Raw genomic sequence first — 23,789 nt, 5'->3', positions numbered from 1 at the left:
GTGAGTTGATAAGGGTTATCATTTCTAACCACTCTTTAAACCTGGCATGAAGTCAGGACCCACCTCAGACAAGAATGATAGTTCAGAGCTTTGCAACAAGAGACTGAAAGTCTCTGAAATGCCACCAGTGTGGTGTATTATTCACCTCTAACTCGATCATTTAGGTTGCTTATTTTAGATTTAACTGCATTTTGAAAGTGTGGGGTGCACGATAGCTGGGAGGACAGGATTCCTACCACACAGGTGTGGTTATTAGAAAAATCTGCAGGATACAGGAAGCCTTTGAGTCACAAACCTGTGGAAGATTGGGACATCCCTTGTTTAACTCATGGCTGAGCAGGATTGCTTGGCTTTGGCTGAGCCACATAATAAAATGCCAATCCCAGGAATTTCTACCCAGTGTTGTGTTAGAGTTGGTTCACTACTGAGCAGGGAATGACTGCTTTACTGGAAGTCATGGCCTTCAAAACAAATTATTCAACCTCTCTGGTCCTAACTCTTTCATGTTTGGACCTTGGCATTCCTGGCAGTCTCGTTCCAGCCTCCTGTACTGTGCCAGGGTGGGACTGGCTCAGGAAAGAAGAGTTTTGGGCTGGTGGCTGTTACCCAGCCAATGTATAAACAAAAATACCAATGTATTTTTTCCCCCTTTGTTTCCCCAGCTTTCAGATGGGTTGAATTTTGTCTGCTATCTGGGTGAACCTCACAGCCACTTGTAAGAAGAGTGGCAGGGATTGTTTCACCATCCTGACTTGGTACCTTTCAACAGGTTAAACAATAAATACAGGGGAAACCTGTATTTATTATTTATTATTTATTATTTATTATTTATTATTTATTATTTATTATTTATTATTTATTATTTATTATTTATTATTTATTATTTATTATTTATACTATCTTCTCCTGGCAGAACCTTAATAAATCTGCCTTGCTAATTGGCAGCTAGTGTTAGAGATGAGTACTCAGTCCAAGTTCATTGGAGAAAGTCTTGCAGCTTTTTAAGTAAAGAAATACCTCCTTTTGTTTAAAGTATACTCCTTGTCCAGTGAGGACCATGGGCTGATTGCTTTTCCCCTCCTCCTGCCCTGCCTTTATTTTGCACACAGCAGTGCTTCCCGAGTGCTGGGTGCTTTCCATGGAGATGGTCTTTGCTCCTGGGATTCCTGAAACTGAAGAATGTAGTACAGGTCTGCATGAGTTCTGTTGCTGTGTTCTCCTCTTGTACTCAATGAGTTCTTCAGTCCTGCACTGGAAAAGCCAAATAGATGCAAATCCTGGAATTTCAGCATTAGCCACTTGTTGTCAAAGGGCAGGTCTGTTCTGAAGGTTTTCTGCTGGGTTCACAAGGATTTTTGTGGGTTTGCTCATACAAAGTAGCTTTAGACTACACAAAAAACTTTTCTTACGTTGACTTTTTGGCAGGTTCTCTGAATATCATGTTTGTTCTGGAGAAACATCTTTTGACTCAAAGAATTGCTTCTCATATGGGTGGATTCCCCTTCTGGGACAAACTAAATACAGCCATCAGTGTCTACCCTACTTCTGTGACTCTGTAAAGCTTAGAGCAGCCTCATTAAGAGATTTCTTTGTTTTAGTTTAGGTCAGTCAGATGTTGTCACTCTTGTGAAATAACTTTTCTCATTGTTTTTCAGATGATTTCTGCCCAGTGACAATATATAATTCTTCCTGACTGAGACACTGCATTTGAGATCTTTTATATCTTTAAGAGTTAAATTTTAATTCAGAAGTGCAGTCATCATTTTGGTTTTCCAAATCTTTTCCAAGGGAAAGTCTTCTATTGACAGAAACAAAAACCAAATTATATATTTTTAAAAAATATACAGATTTATAATGTAGCTTGGAAAACATCTGCACTGCAGAGTCACCACCCAAGTTGTCTTAGGAGCCAGAAGTGAATGCTGTTGTGTTTGGATGTCACTGTGCTGGAGCAGCTACATGTTGGTGTTCACTTCTGAAGTTGGGAAGGGACCCAAAAAGCTTTGTGTCTTTGAGCTTAATCTTAGCACAGTCATGGTGCTGTAAGATCTAGAGGAAAAAATCCTGGGAATACTGCTGGTGATGTGTGGAGCCAGCATCTTTTGACATGAGAGCTTTTCACCAAGGTCCTTCTGCTGAGGCCAAGGAGAGGCAGGGAGTGCATTAAACAGAGCTGATGTTGTGGCTGGTGGTGAGCCTGGCTGATTCAGTCACATTTTCTAAAGCAACCAGAGCTGGGCAGGGCTGAGGTGGAGTAGGAGTCTGGAAAAATTTGGTGCTATGGTAACTGCCAAGGCTGCTGGTGTGTGGAAACAAGACTGTTCTGACTGAATCACCAACATGTGTCTGGTTTATTTTTGCCCGTCTGCTCTATTTGGAATTGGTTACTGATGCAGCATTTTTGAAGCTTCAGATTAGGTGTGGGGGACAGGTCCAAGTATTCAGTGTTCACTGCTGAGAAGATGGTTTTAGGAGATCACTTTTGCTTAGCTTTGCCAATTACCTATGATGGATAATGGATATAAATGTATTATTGCCCCCAAATTTTTTTTCCAGTTTGACACTGGGTGCTGACATTCCTGTGCATTTTTTTTTTTTAAGAGGCTCTTTGGATCTCTCAAAGAGGAGCTCCAGTTAAGGGATACTCCACAGGGAGTCTGCCCACATCAACCAGGGGTGATAACAGGCAGGCCATAGAGATTTATGTTGAATGGTATTGAATATAATAATTTATTTATTATTAAAAAAAAAAAAAGGGGCAGTAGTTTGCTTTTGATGATACCCACAAATACTGTTTAACTAGTATTGCATTTGTTGTATACACAAAACTGATTTGGAGCATTTGGAATCAAGGAAGTGAGAAGTTGTTCTGCATCAAGAAGTTCAGAAAGCATCTGGTGCTTTTGGGGGTGGTGGAGTTGAAGATTTAATTTTTTTTCCTCCCAATTTTCAAGAGAATAGAGTGATTTTTTTTTTTTTTTCCACTGAGGCTTTATTACTCTTAAAGCTCATTTCATCCATTACTTCTGGTATATAAATTGATTGTAGATGGGAAAAGCAAAGTAGCACTTTCTAAAACAAAACCCAGCAGTCAAGTCTGTGACAGTTTGAAGTTCTGGATATAAGCTGTGGGCTTATATGAAACTCAGCATGGTGAGGGAGTCTTGTTTTTATTTTAGGTTGTCTGCAAATTCTGTCTACAGCTCTACAGCCATTATGGTCTTATTTTTAAAGTTTGTTTTGAGCTTTAAATGGGAGCAGAAGTTGAAGAGCAAAAAAACTGTGAACCAGGAAGGTTTGTGGTCATGTTCCTTTTTTTTTTAGCAACATATTTCCATGATGTTGTGTATCTAGATTAAAGTGTAATCTTAAATTTAGAATTTGTGGAGTTGTAGTGCTTGCTTTTTATAAAAATACAAGCTTCCAGTCTCAATTTAAACCTACGTTGTCTGAAAATGGAAAGATACTATTGTATAAGCTTTGTCTCTGGTTATGTGCATCAGATTTGCTGCTGTACACAAAAGAGAGGGGATGAATCTGCATAGAAAATAATGAAGTTAAGCAGGATAAGCTGAAGTGGGTGATGACCTATTTTATCTGAGTTTGACAATTAGATTATTTCCTCTAATTTCCAGTGTCTTCCTTGGTGTTGCCACCCTATGGTGCAGTAGAGTGCAGAGACCCAGCAAGGGATGGGGACAAAGGGCACCCATGGAAGTGCTGCAGCTGGGATTGTGTGAAGCTGTGCCAAGGCTGTGTGCAGAGGTGTCCTCTCTGTTCAGTTCTAGGGCTCTTCATGTCAACAGCAGCAGATGTAGAGGCAGAGGAGCAGACAAGCACCCTGAGGCAATAAGGAGGGATGGAGTTGGCCCTTGGCCCTGTGCCAGCAGAGCTGTGTTTTGTGATACTGAAAGGAAGGAATCTGACACCACCACATGACAAAGTGGCCACAGTCCTGCAGTGCTTTACCTTCAGCTGAGCCAAATAGATCAGGACATAAGAAACATTCCCTATGCCAAGAGGCACGTCCTGTTCTTTGAACAAAGTTTGTCACAGCCAACAAGTTCAGGAGGTCTGGAGCTTGGTGATGGGACCTGATGAAATTGGTGGGGATGGTTCTGCCAGAGAAGCAGAATGGTCTTTGCTAAGTGTTTCAGACCTGCCAGTGTCAGGATGAGCTCTCTGGTGTTACTGCTTCAGGCTTAGATGGTGCTTTTACATTGAGTTGAAGCAATTGGGTACTTTGAATCACAGCTCCCCTCAGGCTTGAGCAGTTGGCAGAGGTGGCACTGAGGTTGTCACTGCTCTCATAGAGCTGAGTGCAGCTGTAGCTGTGGATTGGGGTCCTGGCTGCTTGCACACATAGCTGGAAAGCAACACATGGCAAAATCCACCATGTAGTAAGGAAATCTCTATAGCAGCAGAAGATTCCAGACTCAGTAGAAATACAGAAATTGAATAAGAATTCTCTTACCTCCCAGTGTACCAAGAAGGTGGCAAGGAAGAGCTGGAGTAGTCCCTGTAGATATAGGAGAAAGTCTTCCATGTTGTGCCTGGAAGGTTGTAAAAATATCCCCACATTCAGTTTATTACAGATGCATGTATGTCAGATGACACTGTGAGGCTGAATTTTTAGATGCCATAAACGCCTGCTGTGGAGAGGCTCTTGTGAGTCAGGGAGCTCATGAGGATGTAACTTCTGACTCGTGCTCTGAGCAGTGCAGAAAATGTTTACAGCAGAGGTGTGTTTAGAAGTTGCTCTGCAGCACTGACCATAATCACTCATCTTTGGTGTCCTTTGAGAAGTGCTATAAAAGGCCCTCAGACCCTGCCACTTTAGTATTCAGCCAAAAACCTCACCACCCAACAACAAACAAAAGCTAGAAAACAAACCTTATAAATTAAAGAAGCTTGTTTAAAAATAGCTAATAAAATCAGAAGGGTGAATACTTGGAGATGGTACAGAGACTGTTTAAGAAGACAAGCTTTATACAAAGAATAGCCTCCGAGCTGCCACTTAGAGTGCAGGGTCAAGCTGTGTCCCACTTCCGTGGAAAAGTGAGTTCAGTTCTCATCTGCAGTCAAAACATAAATGGAATACTAGAGTTCAGGAGGAGGAGGAATAGAAACCAAAACAGAGAACATTGTTATGCTGTTATCTGTAGTAATCACCTTGGGCTTGTGTTGTGTGATGCTGGTGGCTCTGGTTATTCCCTGCTTCTCAAAGAAGTTACAGAACTGGAAGTGTAGCAGGAGCACTGAGGTAGGGATGAGCTTCCATGAGAACAGCTGAGCAGACTCTGATTAACCAGCCTTGAGAAGAGACCTTTGGGGAGGGGTGTGTGAATCAGGACTTCAGAATCCTTGAGAAACTTGTGAGGGAAATGCTTTTCCTCTCTCTTCCAATTTTAAAAATGCAAGTATGAATAAAAAAATAGGTTGGGCAGGAATTGAATGGGGGAGCTGTAGCATGTTGCCTTTTTAAAGAGCTTACAATGGTTCAGAAAGTGAGATTGTGTAAAATACATGCTGAACAATGAAAGAGTGTTCTTGGAAAGTACAACTGTGTGCTCTGTCCTCTGCATCCACTGTCAGCTATTTTTGGAGACAGTATATCAGGCTAGACAGACATCTGTCCTCATATACTATATCTGCACTTAGGTGTTTTTTTACTGTCTTGTTAATCACCTATAAAAATAGGGTTTTTTTTCTGATATATGAGTAAAAATACCTCACAAATACCAAATTGGGAATTAAATTGCTGATTGTTGTCCAGTCCTTTTCCTACCAATTAAGAGCTAAAGAGTAGCTATAGCTGTACATTGGAAAGCTGTCAGTTACTAAAGGAGACTGATGTTTTATCTTGGATTCAATAAATGACATGAGTAATGGAAAAGCTTTAGTAATTTTGTCATTCTTAAATAATTTGTATGTGGGTGTGGTTTATTTTAGTGCTGTATTTCTGCTGCAGGGAATCTTGTGCTGTGACCATTCTTTTGCTTGACTGATATTTTGTTTGGTTTTTTTGAAGGTACATGGGAATAGGACTTTCTGCTCAAGGAGTAAACATGAACAGGCTTCCTGGTAAGTCACTGTTAAGGTTTGTTTTGACTTCCCATCTGTGTTAAATGTTCATTTGAAATAAAGATTTTTCTTTATATATATGTATTAGTGAATGTGTGTTTCTATTAATAAAATTGCATTACTATAATTGTTTTATATCTGGAAGCTTCAACCTATTGTTGAGTGTTATCTTAAATTGAGTTACTGGTGTTGTCAATGCAGCCATGATGATTTTAGCAGATAATAGAAATTAAAACTAAACTAATAGGTAACGGGCAAGATGATGAGCTTTCAGACAGGCAAACTCTTCTTTGTGTCTGAAAAGTAAGTAGGAAAATAATTTTGCATTTAATCTGTATATTCCACTTGATAAATTTACATGAAAGAATCTGAAAATGACAGAATAATTGGCCTGTTGTATTGTCTCTATTATTTCCTTCTTCCCACTAAAAGACTACAAAAATGTGATAGAGTGGTATTTCCAGTTAATATTGTTGCTTCTTCTGTTTGAAATGTGTGTTTTTAGGTTTGCTGCTAAGTTGGTCGAGTGGCTTCTTTTTAGAAATAAATAATTGGTAATCCTTCTTTGACAATATCCAATTCATTGAGTAAAATAATAATTTCTAGATATATATTGATGTAGTGACTTCTATGTCAGAAATTCTTTCAACTGGGCTTGAAATTGGAAGTTTGTATTTGGTAGAAAGTAAATGTTCTTCAGATGCCAAAATGAATGACAGCTGGTCAGTGTGGGGGCATTCTTGGCCTTGGGTGTTACTTCTGGTGAAGTTTTAAAGATGAAATCTTCTGGTGAAGTTTTAAAGATGAGATCTGTGCTCAGCCCTTATGGATCTTGGTATCTGGAAAGGAGAATGTTTTACGAATGTCCTGACAAAAGAAAGATCTATCTTGGGGAGAATGGTTTGCGTGACACCTGTGCTTCAAAGAATTTGCATCTTCAATCTGTATTTGTTAGTAATTGTTATACAACTGCACCAGTCAGTGCTACTCTCTCTGCACTTTCTCTCCCCCCAGTCCTGATCCAAGTGGGTTGTGTGCCATGTACAAGGCAAAGCAAGAATCTAGTCCCATCATCTCCTTTCAGGGTTGAAGTACTTGGAAAAGGGGTTGTTTGGCTATTAATGGAGCCTGTTCTGTTTAAGAAATGGCTCTATGGCATGCGTGATGGAAAGATCAGGGAAATGTCTTGTAGGCTTGGCCTTGCAGGTGGTTGGTTGGATTATGCTTTATTTAGGATTCCCCTGGGGTTATAGCTCAGGTACATCCAGGGTTCAGTGCTAACCTGAGATGGTGTGTACGGAATGTCTCAGGTGTGCTGTCCTGAAATTGAACAACCAGTGCAATGTCTTTTTTTTTGGTGACTAAAAATTACCCAAACCACTTGTGATAAATGGCTTTAAAGCCCAGGAGTTACATGGGCAGCATTTGTGGCCAGTTTGAGTCAAAGTGCCTGTGTACCACTGTCATTTCTAGAGTGCATGTGACGAACATGGAATTCTTTTCTCTCAGTGAAATAAAACATAAAGTGAACTTGAGACTTGAGATTGTACAGTTCATTGCTAAATAAGCACTAATTTGATCCTATGAACCTGTTGTTTGTTTGATCACATGCAGATGATGCTGCCAAGAGTCATTCTGTGGTCATAGTTAGGTCACTCTCCCATCATCTGTGTAAGATTAACTGCATGGCTCTGTATTACAGCTCAGTAATTATCTTCCTGGCTTTTGGAGAATGAGTGTGATTTTTTAAAATATTTTTTTTAGTATGTTGTTCAAGTAACTGAAGTGAAAAACATTTCCAGGCTTAACTGTTATCAGGCCCTTCACAGCACAGAGTAAGTGAGAGCTCACAAGGAAGTGACAGACTTTGGAGTCTTGACTTGGCTTCATGTCAAAGTGTAATTTTAACTTTTTGTGACCTGAAACCCTGCCAGGTTTGTCTCCTTAGACCCTTTCTAAGTCACTTCTGCTTTAACAGATCGATTCTCACTCAGTGTGCTGCCAGGGAAGTGTGTAACCACTACAAGTGATGCTTGGGAGCCCAGAGCCTGGTACGGGAGCCAAAGTTGGTCCCTTTCTTGGGATCCTTGGTGGCACCCTGGGAGTCCTAATTCAAAGAACAGTCTTGCTGCTGGGTTCTGTCTCAAACTCCTTTTCCCTCCACAAGCAAAAACACTTCGGCCATATCCAGTTCCAAGTCAGGGCATTTGTGCTTTATTGCCAAATCTATTTTGGCTTAAACCCAGCTGGGTGCTGGTGGGGGTAGTGCTGAGCTTTCTCTGAAGGTTACAAGTGTGATTGGAGCCACATGAACCGAGTTCCCTTAACTACCCCTGTCTGCATTGAGAATAGAGATTGCTTTTAATTGGAGAGTTCCCTGTCCATGTTTTGCTCTGGGTTTCTTTGTGCCATGCTTTGAAATTCAGTCAGCAGGTCTGAAATAATTGTGGGATTATTATTAACTACTAACTTTTGTGACCCTGACATCTCTTGATTTTTTAAAAAAACTTTTTAAAAGACATTAAGAACATTTACTAATAAGCATTCTGCTTTAAACCAGTGGCTTTTAGTGAAATTTCTGCTCACTTTTTTCCCCACATTCAGTTTTTTTTCACGTGTGCTCAGCATTTTGGTATTTGAGGATGAAATTACATGTTGCAGCTAAACTGATCTAACTCCATGTCATCAAAGGAGAGAAACCTGACCCTTCCCTCCTCCCCACCCTATCTGCACAGCCACTCTTCCCTGGTGCAAGCCTTAGGCTCTGGCAGTTGTCACCTTGGCCAGGCCAGCTTCCAGGCCAGGCAGGAACCTGCCTGCCTCTGCTGTGTTGGGGTTGTGGTGGGCTGGCTCCTTCAGGACTCGTGGAGCAATGCTCTTATTTGTGCATCCTGTATGTAACAGATCAGCATCCTTTTTTATTTTATTATTATTATTTCGGCCTCAGTCCAGTAAGTTTTTCTGAGCCCTGCTGAAAAGGTGGTTTCCTACAGGTTTCACCAAATCTTCATAAAATGAGATGATGATAAATATCCTGTCCTTAACATGGATGAGATTCACACTTGCATGTGATGTTCTACATTAGTTCAAGTCTTCATGCTTGAACATATAAGTTATAACATATATGTTATAACATAACATATAACATATAAATGAAATAACATTTCATTTGTTTGAGCTCTTTGAGGGTAATCCAGCCGGAACATAGAGCCAGGCAGAGAGGGAAGGAGGGATGAATCTCTAAGGTAGCAGCAACTTCTTAATTCAGCTTAAGATGTTGTGAAACCACACCCTTAGGCATACCCTGCTTCAGTTTCTTAAACAGCATAGATAGGAGCTGACCAATCACTTTTAGAGACTTTAAACACCCTCTGGTTAATAAATGACCTGCCCTGCTCTGCAGCATTGTGCATGCTGAAGGGAGTGCCAGCTTTCACTCACCATTCTTTGGTTTCCAGAAATGTTGGTAATTTTTTCAGCTTGCTTTTTAAACAAAAAGATACTGCTTGGCTTATTCACTATATGCCTGCTCCAAACTCTCTGTTAAAAGAACAAGGTTTCAAACTCAAGAATGTTTTATAGACTTGAATTAGTGTGCAGCCAGATAAATCAGGAGAATTTAGTGTACAGAAACCTGCTCCCTATAGGGGTTTGGCTTCTGGTTCTGTAGTGCTGTGAGCCAGGTCAGCAAAACCAGAAACATTTTGTCCAGGTGTCCTGAGTCTTCTGTTCAGCAAAAGGTCCTTGTGAGTGATCCATTTATCTAGACATAAAGATAAAATAGATATGAGCCCTGGGAATTCCCCCTGCTCTCCTCCTCTGTGAAAGCCATCCTTCATCCTCCATAGGCCAGCGTGAGGACTGGGCTTTCCATTTTAGCTTTGTTTGGAGATCCTTTCCTTTGAATTTTCTTGCTGATAGGTTTCTGTTGACATTTGTAGGTAGGACTTTATTTCTTCTCAGCTTATTTTACATGCTGTCAGAGGAGATGCAAGCAGGGGGAGCGAGACTATTGAGGACTCTGTCCTCCTGTTCCTTTCTTTGAGAGGAAAAAGTTGCTTGTTCCTTCCTTAGGGATGTTCCCAAGGGTTTTTCATGCTTGTGTGCTCCTCTCTGGGAGCAACCAGAAAAGGGAGGCTGGGTAGGTGTTGTATCATAAAATCATAGAATCTCTCACATTGGAAGGAATTCACAAAGATCACTGAGTCCAACTCCTGGTCCTGCACAAGTAAAATTCTCTTGGAAAGATATTATTCCTCATCAGAGTTGGGGATGGGTTTCTGCAGAGACTCTTTATTTCAATTTTCAAACCTCAATTCCACAAGGATCTGGCAGCCTCATGTAACTCTTAAGTTAATCTGCTACAAGTGGGAAGTTCTGCTAAAGTCTTCCAGATTTTCCTTCTAGCCAGGTTTGGTTTGGGGTTTTTTGTTGTTGGTTTTTTTTGTTTGTTTGTTGGTTTGATTTTTGTTTGTTTTAGTTTTGTTTGTTTGTTTTGCTTCTTTTGTTTTCTGTCAATGCTATGAAATCTTTCTACTTCAAATGTGTTTAAGGAAGTTTTCAATTTATGCTTTGGCTTGTCACTTTCTTTGACTCCACTGACAACCAAAGGACCTGTGCTAAAGGACTCAGTCCCAGTGCTAAATGTAGTAATTATAGAAGCTGAGAGCTCACCAAATCATCTGATCTAAAGAGAATTCAATTATGCATTAGTCCTGCCTGACAGGTGTGTGTCTAAACCAGTCTATCATTGTTTTTCTGGCAACTTCTTCCAACACTGTCCTTGTGTTGGAAACTTTTCCTGATGACAAAGCTGAATATCCCATGTATTCCGAGTCTGTTCTTGGATCACGTGGAGGTGGAAAATAATTAATTTCTTTCCTCTTTGTAGCTCTATACGTGAAAACCTCTATCACTGCTTTGTGGTCTTCTCTCGAAATCATACACCCCTGGCTCTTGACCCTTCCCTCTTTGTCAGATTTTTTGATTTATGACAACTTTTGTAGATGTTTTCTGAACGTTTAATCACTGCATGTATCACAAGCACCAGTATCTTACTTTTTATAGTAAAAGAAAAAGAAAACATTAAAATTCAGAGCAAGTTCAGGAAGTGGCTCTTATCCCATCTTGCAGACAAGGGCAAAGGAAAATCCTTGCCAAGCTTTCACAATTCTTATGGCTTCAGCAGAAATGGGAAGGGTAGAAGCTACATGGTTACCTGGAGAAAGAAGGCTTTTGTCTTCTAGAGCAATCAGCAAAACCCTGAAGTATGGGGTTAAATACACGAACAGTATGTGGCAAACAAGCAGTGAATCAGTCTGCTTTCAGAGCCTCTTGGCTACATCAGCAACTTGGACACACTGCTTGATTTTCTGTCTTTAGAAGTGATTTCTATTAAGTTTATTTATTTATGCAGCTGATGAAGCTCTGGCTTGTAGTACCGTATGGTGTTTGTCCTGCTGCAGAGCTCTTTCAGAACTATCCTTAAAAACAGTTGTTCAAAAAGGCATGTGGGATTTCCACATGGTGTCATAGCAAAGCCTTGGACAGGTGTTGGTTATACATGCAGTGAGTGCTTCAGCTGGCTGTGCCAGTTCCTGTCCACAAAATTGCTTATGCCTCTGGTACCCTCTAATTTATCCTATCAAACCAGTTTGTGGGGCTGCATGTGAAATGGGTCATGTAATTGGGTTAATAATAATGGGTGGGGGGCACTGCTTGATTCTGGGGCTGTTATTAACTTGGATCTGTCCACTTGGCCTGGTTCATCACACAGCTAATGCAGGTTGAAACAGCTCCTTTGGGAAACCTTATTCTCCTGAATCATGTGGTTAACAGTGATCAGAGGTTGTTTTTGATAGAAAAAGATAGGTGTTGAAAACCTCAATTAAATTTCCCCCCAATTCACAGTTATCCTGATCATGGAGACATTTTTACAGAGGGCCATCTTTCCAGGCATAGTGGGCTGAAGCTAACTTGGCTGGCTTGTCTCCCTGAATTTTGATTTAGGCTGAGAACTTCTCCTGAAACTTCACTTGGGTAGCCTTTTTGCTGACTTAACTATGTTTTTACCTGAAAGCATGATTTGTACCTCCTAAGAGGTCATCAGTATGTTTAGAAATGGCAGGTTTTAGCACTGCACAGTGGAAGAAAAGAGAGTAAAGTGGGCCAGTGTGATGGGTCATCTCTGGAATTATTGAATCCATTTGTGCAGAATGGATTTTTAGAAAAATTCCTCAGCACACGAGAGCTCTCAGGGGTGGGTGAAGATGATTGTGGTGCATAGAGCAGTGGTGGATAAAAAGCATACACTGCCAAGAAAAGATACATGTTACAGCAGATTTGAGATTTCTGGCCTTTGTAAGTCAGAGCCTTTTGGATTTACCTACACGAGTCTCTCATTTTTGGAGCAGGGGTTTATTTATGTAAATTTATTTATTTATTTATGTAAGTGAATCTCCTGGTTGCCACCACTGCCTGTACTTTTATCTACATCTTTGGTTGTGCTACCCCTGTTTCTTCTAAACTAAACTGCAAGATGCACTCCAGAATCACAGTCAGTGCACTCCAGCCACCAATAAGAGTTCAGTCCAAAACACAAGGCTGAGCAATAAAGTCTACCCAGCCCTATTTGAAAAAAAAAAAAAAATTAAAAAAATCTCATATGGGAGGAAGTGTCCTGAGACTGGTTTAAGCTGGTTGTTTCTTTCTTGAATCTGCTCTTACTGTACTGCACCATCTGCTATTTTCAAAATAGCTTTTATTTTTTTTTTTAATTCAAGTCAAAATTAAGGTCATACTAAAGAAATTAATAAGAAATTTGGGCTTCTCGTAATAAAACAAAAGGATCTCCTTTGAACTTAAGCTTTCACATATTTTTAGTGTTAAGATTTTTTTTTCTCCATATGGAATCAATCTTGTGTTCAGTGTACGTAAAATGCCATCATAGGAAAGTAATCTGAGGAGCACTTAATTTTTGTTTATCCTGGGTATACACAACTCATTATATTGTTTCGTTTTTCATCTGCACTCTAAATTCTGTGTATACATGTATTCTATGTCTATTTTAATGGCTGCCCTGCTGCATCATATGTTGAAGAATCTGAGTTCCTCTGGGATTGCTTAACTCACTCTCTCATCTTTTCTCTTCCTGCTTCTACTCTCTGCAGATCAGCTAAACACCTTTTAAAATTAAAATTTAAAACCACATAATTTTTAAAATTTGAAATTTTAGAATTCTCAAAATTACATGATCTTTATTTTAAAAAATTAATTATTTGTGTCTTTGGGAATCTTTGTCATTCGTGGTTGACTTGTCCACTGCCCATCAGCTTCAGCTCAATTCCACTGAACTGCTCAGTTGTCTTCTCATTCAATATCTTTCTCTTTTTTCAGTACTTATTTCAGTTTATGTGCTGAGTTCACCTGAACTTGTATGAAAATTCCAGCTTGAACATTGAAACAGATTTGTTGCGTGTGCTGTGCATTCATTCACATCCCATCTTCGTCCCTTAGAAGAACCGGAAGTTCTTTCTTTCCCATTCTTCAGTTTTTCAGGAATCATTTCTGGGGCTTTCTGACCAAAGCTCCCCCCTCACGCGCTGCCGTGCTCTTCACGTTTGGGGTGTTGCCCCTGCAGAGCTTATCATGCCCAGAGCTGAGCACAGCTTGGTTGGGTGGATGTGTTCTGGAACATGAGCCTTGTGCTCAGGGCTGATAGTGGCTGAGCTGGTGTGGCACGGGGGGTTGGACAGATGTGTTACTTCCTTCGTGGTACGTGCTGAGGGGTGACACCAGAGTGATCAGGTCCCCAGATGAGCTCAGACCTGATGCTATCAGGTGTGTTCAGAGTTGGAGAGTAACAAAACCAGCTCCTGAACCACAGAATTGGGATGAATTACCTTCTGAATTAAGGTTAAGTTTAATATCATGTTTTATTTATGGCTATGTATATGAAAACTAGGACTGTATAAAGTAAAAGTTCCTGCCTTTTTCCCTTTCCCACTGACTTCATGTCATGTGTTTGCTCATATTGATTGTAATGATTGTCCTGCCTGCAGTCAGAAAAACTATTGCCCCCATTTGGTTGGGTTTTTAGGGAAGTGTTGGGTTTCTTTCCTTTTTTTCTTTTCTTTTTTTTTTGATCTGTTCAGTTAGACTGGCTTTTGGCACCCAGACTTCAGGTTTGACTGGAGAAGCAGACTGAGGCTCCAGCTGAGCCCTCAGAGCTGTGCCTCACCCAGAAGTAGTTGGGAGAGTGTTTTGCCATTAAAGTTGAACAAAACCATCGATCAGTATTTCAGGACAGTAATCCTGGCCTTTGAGAAAGTGTTTCCACTGGCCATTAAGTGCTCAGGCATCAGTGTGCATAAGTGTTTCTTAGTGCTGTCCTGCACTTTTCCATGCCCTGATTTCTGTGCTGTATCTCTCTCAGAACTGGGCTGGCCTCTTTAGAGATTCTGTGCTCTGTCCTCATGCAACATGTTCCCAGAGATGTGTGATATGGGTGTGCTGGAGCTCCTGCCTTTGCATGGCTCTCTCTGTCATCCAGCAGGTTGTGTTGGTGGTGTGCCATGTGAAAGCAGAGTTTCCAAAGCAGAGCAGAGATGGCATTGCCCAGTGGCTTTCACCAGTGCCACGGGTTATATCTCCAGCTGTAGCACAGATTATGGAAAATCCAGGTATCTTAGTGAGAGCTAAGAGTTGACTGGCACTTTAGAGACAGCAGTTTAGCTGTCAACACAAGTTGTAATCATAGAACTGCTTGTTTTTCAGATTGAAACAGATTCTTTAATGTGGTTGTACCTATTATCAGAGCCTTTTGGATAAAAGGTAGCATCAACACAAAGATCAGTTTCACTACAACTCAAACCAGCTGTTTCCACTGATGGATAGATATGATTCTCTTCAGAAAACCCTGTTGCTTCACCTTGATTAATATGGAAAGTATTTAAGAAACCTCAGTTTAGAATCTAGAAGTCCTTGTTGCAACCTCTTAACATCATGAGGTGTGCTTCTTCTGGAAGGCTTCTCTGTCCATAAGGTCTTGTGTTTAGATAAGTGGGCTTTTGTTTGTAATTTTCTTAGCTCATTAAATACCATTTTAGGGATTGTTTTTAACAGTGACTGGACACAAACCCCCTGCATTCTGCAGTGATCTCTAACATTTCTTTTGGCTGAGTCACTAAACTGTCCTGCCTTGATGTCTCTGTAAAATGACTCTTGCCCATTACCTTGCAAGACTTTGCTGGAAGTGTCTTAATATTTTATAAAGGTGTTCTTGCCCATCAGCTGAAGGTTGAAAAGTCGGCCCATAAATGAACATGTGAATTATTTAGTATGATGAGATTTGAAGCTCATGTATGTGATAAACTTTTGATTGTTGTTCCTTACCCCTTCCACTAAATAGATAAATGGAAATGCTCCTCATCTGAGTCTTTTTCCCCATCCCTGTCCTGCATTATTGTGTATCCCTGTCCTGCCCCCTCCACTGTGGTGTGCCAGGGAATATAGTGGATGTAATAATGCAGTGGTGACCTGATCATGCTGGAGAGCTTTTCCTTTGTATGCAGACACAGCCTGTTCTGTGGCTGTGGTCTTCACAGGGCTGTAAATGGCTTGTAGTACATCTTGACCTCTCTCGTGTAGGGAAACCCAGATCATGTTCTGACTCTGGCAGAAGATGGAACCATCAAGCTCGTAAGTTAGGAGGACTTGCCATCTTTATCCATTCAAGGAAGTATGATTTTTATCTTGATTACTGTATTCTGTGGTGAGGTGCATGCTAAGTAATAGTGAAATGGACTCCTTACAAATTTCTGGGGCTGGTGGAACAGACCTTTCCTGTTGAAAAGGTATTGCCTGTGTTGCAGCTGTACAGAGCCTTCTGGTTTTGTTTTTTTTCTTTATGAGTCAGTGGGTAGTGCCACTTTATATAATGGTGTAGACTGTGGTTTGATGTGTTTTTGAAGGCTAGTTAACATGCAGTGGTTGCTAATGGTAGGACTTGCTGATCTGGTCTAAAAATCACTGTGCCAGATCAATATTGTGAAAAATTGAATTGTACAGTGCTGGTCTGCTTGTTGTCTCTGTGGTGGATCAGGCAATGCTTCTTAGCACCCACATTCTGCTCAATCTCCCAGACTCTTGAGTTACTACTGATTTTTGGGTCACTGTGTCCTTTTCTTCCTGCTCTCTGTTAATATGAGAGAGATATTGTGATTCCTTTTTTTTCTTTTTTCCCTCTCCTTTGGATTCTTGCTACACATAAGTCTTGCTGTGAGGATTTGGACTGAGTTTTGTCTCTTTTGCAGTTGCAAGTACTTTATTAAAAAACATAGACTAGCTTCTGAGCGAAAGCTGCAGCCAGGCCTGCCAAGAGTCCTGCACTCTCTGATTAGCATCATCTGCTGTGTCTGCAGGGAACAAACTGGCCCTGCTTCATCTGCTGGGACCTGGGGTGAGGGGGAGGCTGTGAGCAGCAGTGCCTTGCTGGGGTGTGTGTGGTGCTGTGCTGCACTGCTCCATGGCCTTGTACAGGATCCAGTGGGATACTGCAAAGGTTATGGACCTGAACCCATCCAGCCCATACTTAGGGAAGTTTGTGCTCTGTGGGATAAAGTGGTTTTATTCTCTGTACAAGCATTGGTCCTGTAGTGCAAGGTTTGGCCTTCTACTGCATTCAGACATTTTGCCACCTGGTAGAAGAAATAGAAGCTGTTACAAGCAAGAAAAGTTGGAGATGATTCTAGCTAGGGCTTCTTCATATCCCTGGGTAAGTGGGTTTTAGGGTATTTTTTTTTTTTTTTACCCTTGACATGTTCTGGGCAGATGTCCAGCCCTTGAAGTTCTGCCAGGGAGATGCTGTAATGTGTTGAGCACGCTGTTCCCTGGTCCTATTCCTGTCCTGCAGTTGGTGTTGTGACTGTACCTAGACAGTTGTTCCATGCCAGGGCTGTGCTCCCCTATGCCCACATCTCCAGTTCTGTTACAGAGATTGCTGTGGTCACTGAGCAGCTGTTTTTGTAGGCTCATTATGAGAACAGAAAGATGTGTTGCAGCACTAATAGTTGATTTGATTCTAAAGCATGATTGAATAAAGAAAATCAAAGCAACCATCCTGCTCTCACCAAAACATGTGATGTGTATGCAGCTTCATAGGGCTTGGCATAAATGCTATAAAACTGAGTGACAGCTGAGATGCTCCAGCATCTCAGATGCTTCTTGTGGCACCAGATTTCTCATGGCCAGGTATTTACAGACTTCTCATGACCAGGCATTTGGTTTCTGAGGCTGTAGGAGCACCAGAGCTCGCTGAGCCTTCCCTTTGCTGGGGGTAAAGGCCTGCATTCACTGTTCTGGACTGCTGTACACCAGAGGCACATCCACTTGCAGAGCAAATCCACTGGAAGATGGAGTTATCCACAGAGGGTGTTGTTTTTGCTTTTCCTGTGGTACTGGCTCCTGTCCCATGTTCATGGTTGTCCTGTCCCTGCCTGGGACTGCTCAGTCCAGGACGGTGTAGAAGCAACATCCAACTTCTCTGTGCACCAGATTCCATCTGTTCAGCCTCTGTTGAATGTACCTTCCCCTCCCCTGACCTCATGCTCTGCTGCTGCCAAAGACCCATAGCTGGCTGAGCAATAGCAGCCTGCTCAGCACAATGCATGGAGAAGGCCCTGCCTCCAACTGGAACGTGGTCCAGCAGCAGCTCTGGGCTCTGCTGCTGCCTCCACCCTCCATATCCCATTCCCCAAGCACTGTACAAGCAAAGTTTGTACATCTGTTTCTGCTGGACTTTGGATTCAATAAATCTTATAAAATATTTTTGTTTGGTTTATTTCAGTGTGTTGACACAAGTTCTTGTCCCTTTGCAGCTAGTGTTTGCACACTACTTGCCCTGGCATGGGCAGCTGTGGGAAGCTAGGATTGCTGGCCAGAGGAGTGGGAAGAGGAATGCCACAGGCAAAATACTGGACAAGAATAGAGAGGGGAGAAAAATTAAAAGTGTTCCAAAATAAGAAAGAGAGAAACTTTGGAAAGACTGTAGAGTGGTCACTGGGGTCTGTCCTGAAGAATAAGTCTCAAACTCTCCCATTAGTCATGATAGAACAGACACAAACCCGATTTACAAATCTTCAGATTGTTTCTGAGGAACTTCCATCTGCCCTTCATATGCCCAAACATACTTCACCATTCCTTACAGCTTCAGATGCCCCAGGTATCCCTGACTGCAGGGAGCTTACCACTGAATGTGCCCTTTGTAGCAGCTTCTGCACCCATTGCATTGAATGCTTGTGCTGAGTTGCAGTAGAATGTGTTTCTCCTTTGGAATGTTCATGGGCAGGGAATGTCCATGTGTCAGTGATCAGGTTTGTCTGTCTGCCAACATCTTTAGCCCAGCAAGTGCAGAGCAGGAAGAGTCTGACATGTCTGGCTATAACTCACTGGAAAAGTATATTTTCCATGATCACTGGGCCTTGCGTGTCAGTCCTTTGGCATGCCATCAGAGTACAGATCCCTGTGGGTGTTGGCTTCCCTGTTCCCTTGTGCTCAAAGTTTGACATGTTTGAACCTTGATGGGGGATGTCATCACTTGGCTTTCTCCTCCACCTTATGTGAACAAAGCATCAGGCCAGAAAAGGTGTAGTGAAATATTGCCCTTGGTAACTTGCATCAGGGCATCCTGCCTGCCCATCCATCCATCCATCCTGATGCTCCACACTTTCAAGGTTGAGCAGCTTATCCAGGTCCTGGTTTACCTAGGTGTGTGATGTAGCCATGATGCCAGTTTAGCCCAGAGCCTACCAGAAGTTCTGTGTTCATTGCTGGGGCTCTTGAAGCAGAGAGCTAAATCACCATGTTCTTTCTGTGGTGCTGAGATGTAAATGGTCACCCAGCTCAACAGAGCCACTTCCTTCCCACTTACTGCCTTCTGAGGCAGAGTGTGATCTCAGGTACAGAAGTCAGGATCTGATAAAGAGTCAAGAGTAAAGCAAGGCTGACGTTGAGTGGGAAAGTTGGGATTGAGCAGGGACAGATGCAGGACAGTCAGGGATAGTAGTAGCACACTACATCCAACTCTAGTGCTTGCTTAAGAGTGTTTATCAGTTTATCGTGTAACTGTGTCCTGAAGTAACTCAAGCCCTTTCTGCCACGTGTCTGGCATTGCATAATTCTGACCTGTTTTTCAAGCAGCAGCCATGGAACTCGCTGTTCATTTTTTTCCCCTATGTGTTGGGATCAAAGTAGCCTGCCAAGAAGGTCAGCATATCAACTTTTTCTTGTTAGCAGGCCAAAGAGAGCTTCACTTTGGTGCTGAACATACAAAAATGTCCTCCCAAGCCCTACTCATGGTTTTTGTTTTTCTTTCTTCCTGTTCTTTGATTGCACAATCTAAGCTATTCTGCATCTTTTTAGTAAATATATAGGTATATTTTGGGTTTGGGTGTTGAAGGGTTCAATTCAAAGGGATGTAAATTTACCCTCTTTTTGCTCAGTAGGTGCTGAAGTCCTTCCTGTAGTGGTTGTGATTCTCTATTTGCATGTTCAAAGTGCTATCTTCAAAATTAGCTGTAATGAGAGCAGTGAGTCAGGATGTTGAGGTTCTGCTTTGACCACTGCCGTGGGCCAGGTGGCCAAATCCTTTCTGTTCTCTGTCTGTCTCCCCTATTTAAAATTATTTTGTTCTTTTGAAGAGAGGATGGGGAAGGGACAGGAAAGAAGGAAAGAACTCTAAACTGGGCCCTGCAGCCACTCTAAGCTCACTTGATTTCAGTCTATATAGTCCATCAGGAGTCCATGACCTGTGTTTTGTAAGAAAAAGCACATTCTCCACTTTTGTCCAGGTTTCTGAAATTTTGAGAGGAATCTGCACTTGCACTTAAGAATTTTTAGACTTGGCCACAACTACACGTAGGTGCTGAGTGTCCATTGCTCTAGACATAGCTATGACCAAGGGACCAAAATGGGATGTTCTTTAAAAAGCCTTGTTGGAATGAGTTACCAGTCACAAACTGTGAGTGCGTGGGTTCTCCAGGGTTTTCTTAGGAGCAGCTGCCTGCACCTCTCTGTCCTGGGATGGGCTGCTGGAGCTGCTGGGGATAGTGAGATTGAGGGCGGTGAGAGGTGCTGGGGGGAGCTGTGGCAGCGAGCTGAGGCAATGTGCCCCGACAGGGAGATTCACATGAGAATCTCTGCAAAGGGAGCATTGTCACAAGAGCAGTGATGCATTTTGGAGTGATGACAATGACTTCATGGAAACATCAGGTCAGTGGTAGAAAGGACAATAAAGGGAAAATGCTAGGATTAACATGTAGAGGGCTTGGGAGCAGTGCAGAGAAGAACTGCAGCCTGCTCCCCTTCTCCATGGGGCATCTTCATCTCCATTCTTACAAGCAACACTAAATCCAGAGAAGGTTCAGATGATGATGGTCAGAAAAGCAGGAAATAGCTAAATAAATTAGGAGGCATCATCCTGGAAAAGGGATAATTATGGGGGATTTTGCAGAGGTCTGCATACTGACGTATGTTCTGGAGACACCAAATCCATGGTTTTCATCCTCTCCTGTGCAAGAACTACAGGATATATCCAAGTAGTAGGAGGCACGTTTTCATTGCTTGCTGTCAAACTCCTTCTTGCAGGACACGGTGAATGATATGGGTGTTTATATGTTCTTCACAGAGGATTGAACAATTTAATGGAAACAAAATCCTTTCAGGAGTACTGAGTGAGCAGAATCTCCATCTGGCTCAGTCTGTCTGTGCTTACAGGTGGTTGGAGAGTGGTAATACTATTCAGTCAAGGTGTGATACATGCACATCCTGTACTTCTGCTCTCTCACTTCTTGAAGAGTGTCCTTGTCCGGGCTGATCCCCTGTCGCACAGGGACAGCCATTTTAAGAGCATGTGGGTATCACCTCATCTCTGCCTTCCAGGTCACAGCAGTGACTTCTGCAGTATTTGAGTACAAGTGGCACAGAGGTTAAACTGTCCAGAGAATTTGCAGATGCAGCTGCGGGGAGGGATTTCAGGAAGTTCTGATTCGGTCCTTATTAAAGCATTGCTGGATTTTGTAGAGGAAGAAGCTGTTAAGTCACTGGAGGCTCGAAGGGTGTCGTGGGAGTCACAGAGGAGGTTGTAATATGCTGGACCCATTCCTAGGTGGCGACAGCAAATTGTTAATGATGCAGGAAAAGCCCAAGTTTTCAGGTAGTGTTTTGAGAAAAGTTGGAGTCTCTGTTTTCAAAATACATGTGATGAGTTACTCCCCACTCGGCTGGTAATCCAGGATAATGCCAAATGCTTTCAATAGGGATATGCTATTTAACTCAACAGGCCCTGAAAACTTTGACCTAGAAGTACTAGAAGTGCTGATTGTTGGTTTTAATGCAGATTATTAGGAAATTTCAGAAGGCTGGCTGAAACCAGCCAGTGCTGGAATGCCACTGCCCTCATGTTTGTTTTGGGCAGAATTTTAGGAATGGGGATCTTTTTTTAATTAATAAATAACTTAAGGTTAGGCATATGATTAATGCCACTCAGTTTATGTTTACAGTGAGTACCATAAGTTCACTCAAACTACTCTGGCTTGTTGCTTAAGATGACCATGGTGATGTGATAAGGTGACAATCTAGATTTAAAGCCCCTAGTGCGGTGCCATGTCCAGGTTCAGCACTACACAACATTTGAGTTGAAGAAGTAAACTCTACGTAACATCAGCAAAGTGCTGGGTGAGCGAGTTAGTTTCCTTAACTGTTATGTTAGTGGTTTTCTGGGGAGAATAAGATGCAAAACAAGCTTTTTCCAGGCATTGTTGCTGTATGTACCACCTTTGTCATTGTCTTCAAGGTCTTTATTCAGTCACTTTTCACTGGAGTTCCCCACCACCGTTGGTGCTACAGCAAGAATTGACACTGTGAAGCTCAAGTCATAAAGGAACATGAGGAGGGTTTTTTCAGTAGGATCAGCTGTGATCTCTAGGTAATGAAACCTTTATTTCTTACACTGCAGAGCCAGTAATGTCTGCATTGGCCCAAGCATTTAGTGAGCTCATCCTCATGGTTGGACACGCTGTTGTATTTTTTACTGGGAGCCTTACCCAGTACATGATGTATAAGCACTTCACTGCTTAGATGCAACTGATGACAAGTTCTTGGTAGATGCTTTGTAATGCCAGGAATGTTTTTTTATGCAGAAGATCTAGAAGTTTGTATTTGGATTGTAATATTAGTACGTTGAGAGATAAATTTATTTAAGTTATCATCTGAATTATAACTTCCCAACAGCTCCATTAGAGAAGTTCTGAACTGACACTCATGTAACAGGTCTGGTTTTGGGGAGACTAAAATAATAGATCAGTGATGGCAACAGAGCAAATAAAAGGGAGAGTGGGAAGGAGCCAGAGTTTTAAAAATTCAAATATATTTCAATGATATTTTTACTGGATGGAGTCTTAGCAGTAGAAGTTTGACAACAGACTCTAGAGCCCCTATCGCTTCCTCCTTTGTTTTGGCAAGTTGATTTGGCATCGTTTTTGTGCTTGCTGAGGGTGCTGCCTGTGCTGTTGTCCCTGTCTTTCATGAAGATTTGAAGCAGGACTGGTGCTACTGTCAGCAGCTTGTTTGGAGCTGATCCGGGGGAAGACGGAGCTGACTCTTGGGACATCTCTGTCTGTTCCTGTTGGATGTGTGAAACTAAATAGAGGAAATTACTCACCATTTCTAGACTAGAATTTGCTGGGAGTCCTTCATGCCTTTTACTCCCAAAGTTTGCTCTGAGGTCCAAAATCTTGGACTGTGGCATGTTTCAGTCTTGCTTCATTCCCTGACTTTCCCACTGGCATTCATTTGGTGTGGTACAATAAACAGGGCCTTAGACATGCACTGACTTTTGTGCTTTTCTGAGAAACCCTGAGCATGTGAGTGCTGATGCCTCAGTGTTGTAGCACTATTTTACAAGATTAAATTTCTAGTGCCCTCATGTTGTTTTTGGTTTTGGAGGAAAATCCTGGCTCACAGAAGTGCTCCAGCCCACCTACACAGGGCTCTTTCTGCTCTGTAGTGTGCTCAGTCTTTTTGTGCCTCATTGCAGGATGTGCATTTCCTGCACAGTCTCTGTGTTTCTTACATAGTCCCTTTGCCAGAGCCATCGCTCCAGGTTTAACAGTGTCTGCACTACCCTTGGGTGTATAAGGTCAGAAGATGGCCAAAGCACCTTCTTTTGCTTCCCTAAGCATCCAGCCATATCTATATAAACCACAGGTGTCTGTTTTTAATGTCGTATCACTTTCTGGTAGAACTCTGTCTCTCTGTGAGATGTGGCTTTGATTGTGCCATTCAGAGGAACACTCCAAATGAAATTACTGGGATACATAGAAAAGAACAAGTGGGCAGGGTACAGCTGTAACCCTTAGCAGAATGTTACTGGCAGAAGAAATAAAAGATAATTAATATTAGAACTGACCACTTTGCATTGAACTCCCCTTTGACATTTGAGGGTTGTGTTTTAAGCTGTCTGCAGAGTGGGAAATATTGTATCCCAATGGAAACACAGAAATACTTATCAACCCTTGGAAGGGAAAATACAGATTTGAGGATGCAAAAATTGCCTCTCTCCATTTGGTACACCTGTGACAGCATTCACAGACAAAGCTGCAGCTGTCTAAGAATTATTTTGTTAAATGCTTTTGTGGGAAGATTTTGGT

At 41.9% G+C, this 23,789-nt stretch overlaps 1 protein-coding gene across 3 annotated transcripts in view; it reads left to right on the top strand.

Moving 5' to 3' along the window:
* RANBP10 (RAN binding protein 10) overlaps positions 1 to 23,789 on the top strand; it is a 66,025-nt gene that overhangs the window by 9,773 nt on the left and 32,463 nt on the right. For all 3 annotated transcript variants that reach the window (XM_053952809.1, XM_053952808.1, XM_053952810.1), the window contains one exon: positions 6,032 to 6,084. In XM_053952809.1, coding sequence (XP_053808784.1) covers positions 6,032 to 6,084 — 53 coding nt within the window. The remainder of the gene's footprint in view (positions 1 to 6,031; positions 6,085 to 23,789) is intronic.

The sequence above is a fragment of the Vidua chalybeata genome, chromosome 11, assembly GCF_026979565.1.
Source record: "Vidua chalybeata isolate OUT-0048 chromosome 11, bVidCha1 merged haplotype, whole genome shotgun sequence".
Taxonomy (NCBI): Eukaryota; Metazoa; Chordata; class Aves; order Passeriformes; family Viduidae; genus Vidua; species Vidua chalybeata.
The sequence above is the reverse complement of the archived record's forward strand: the minus strand, read 5'-3'. Positions and strand labels throughout refer to the sequence as shown.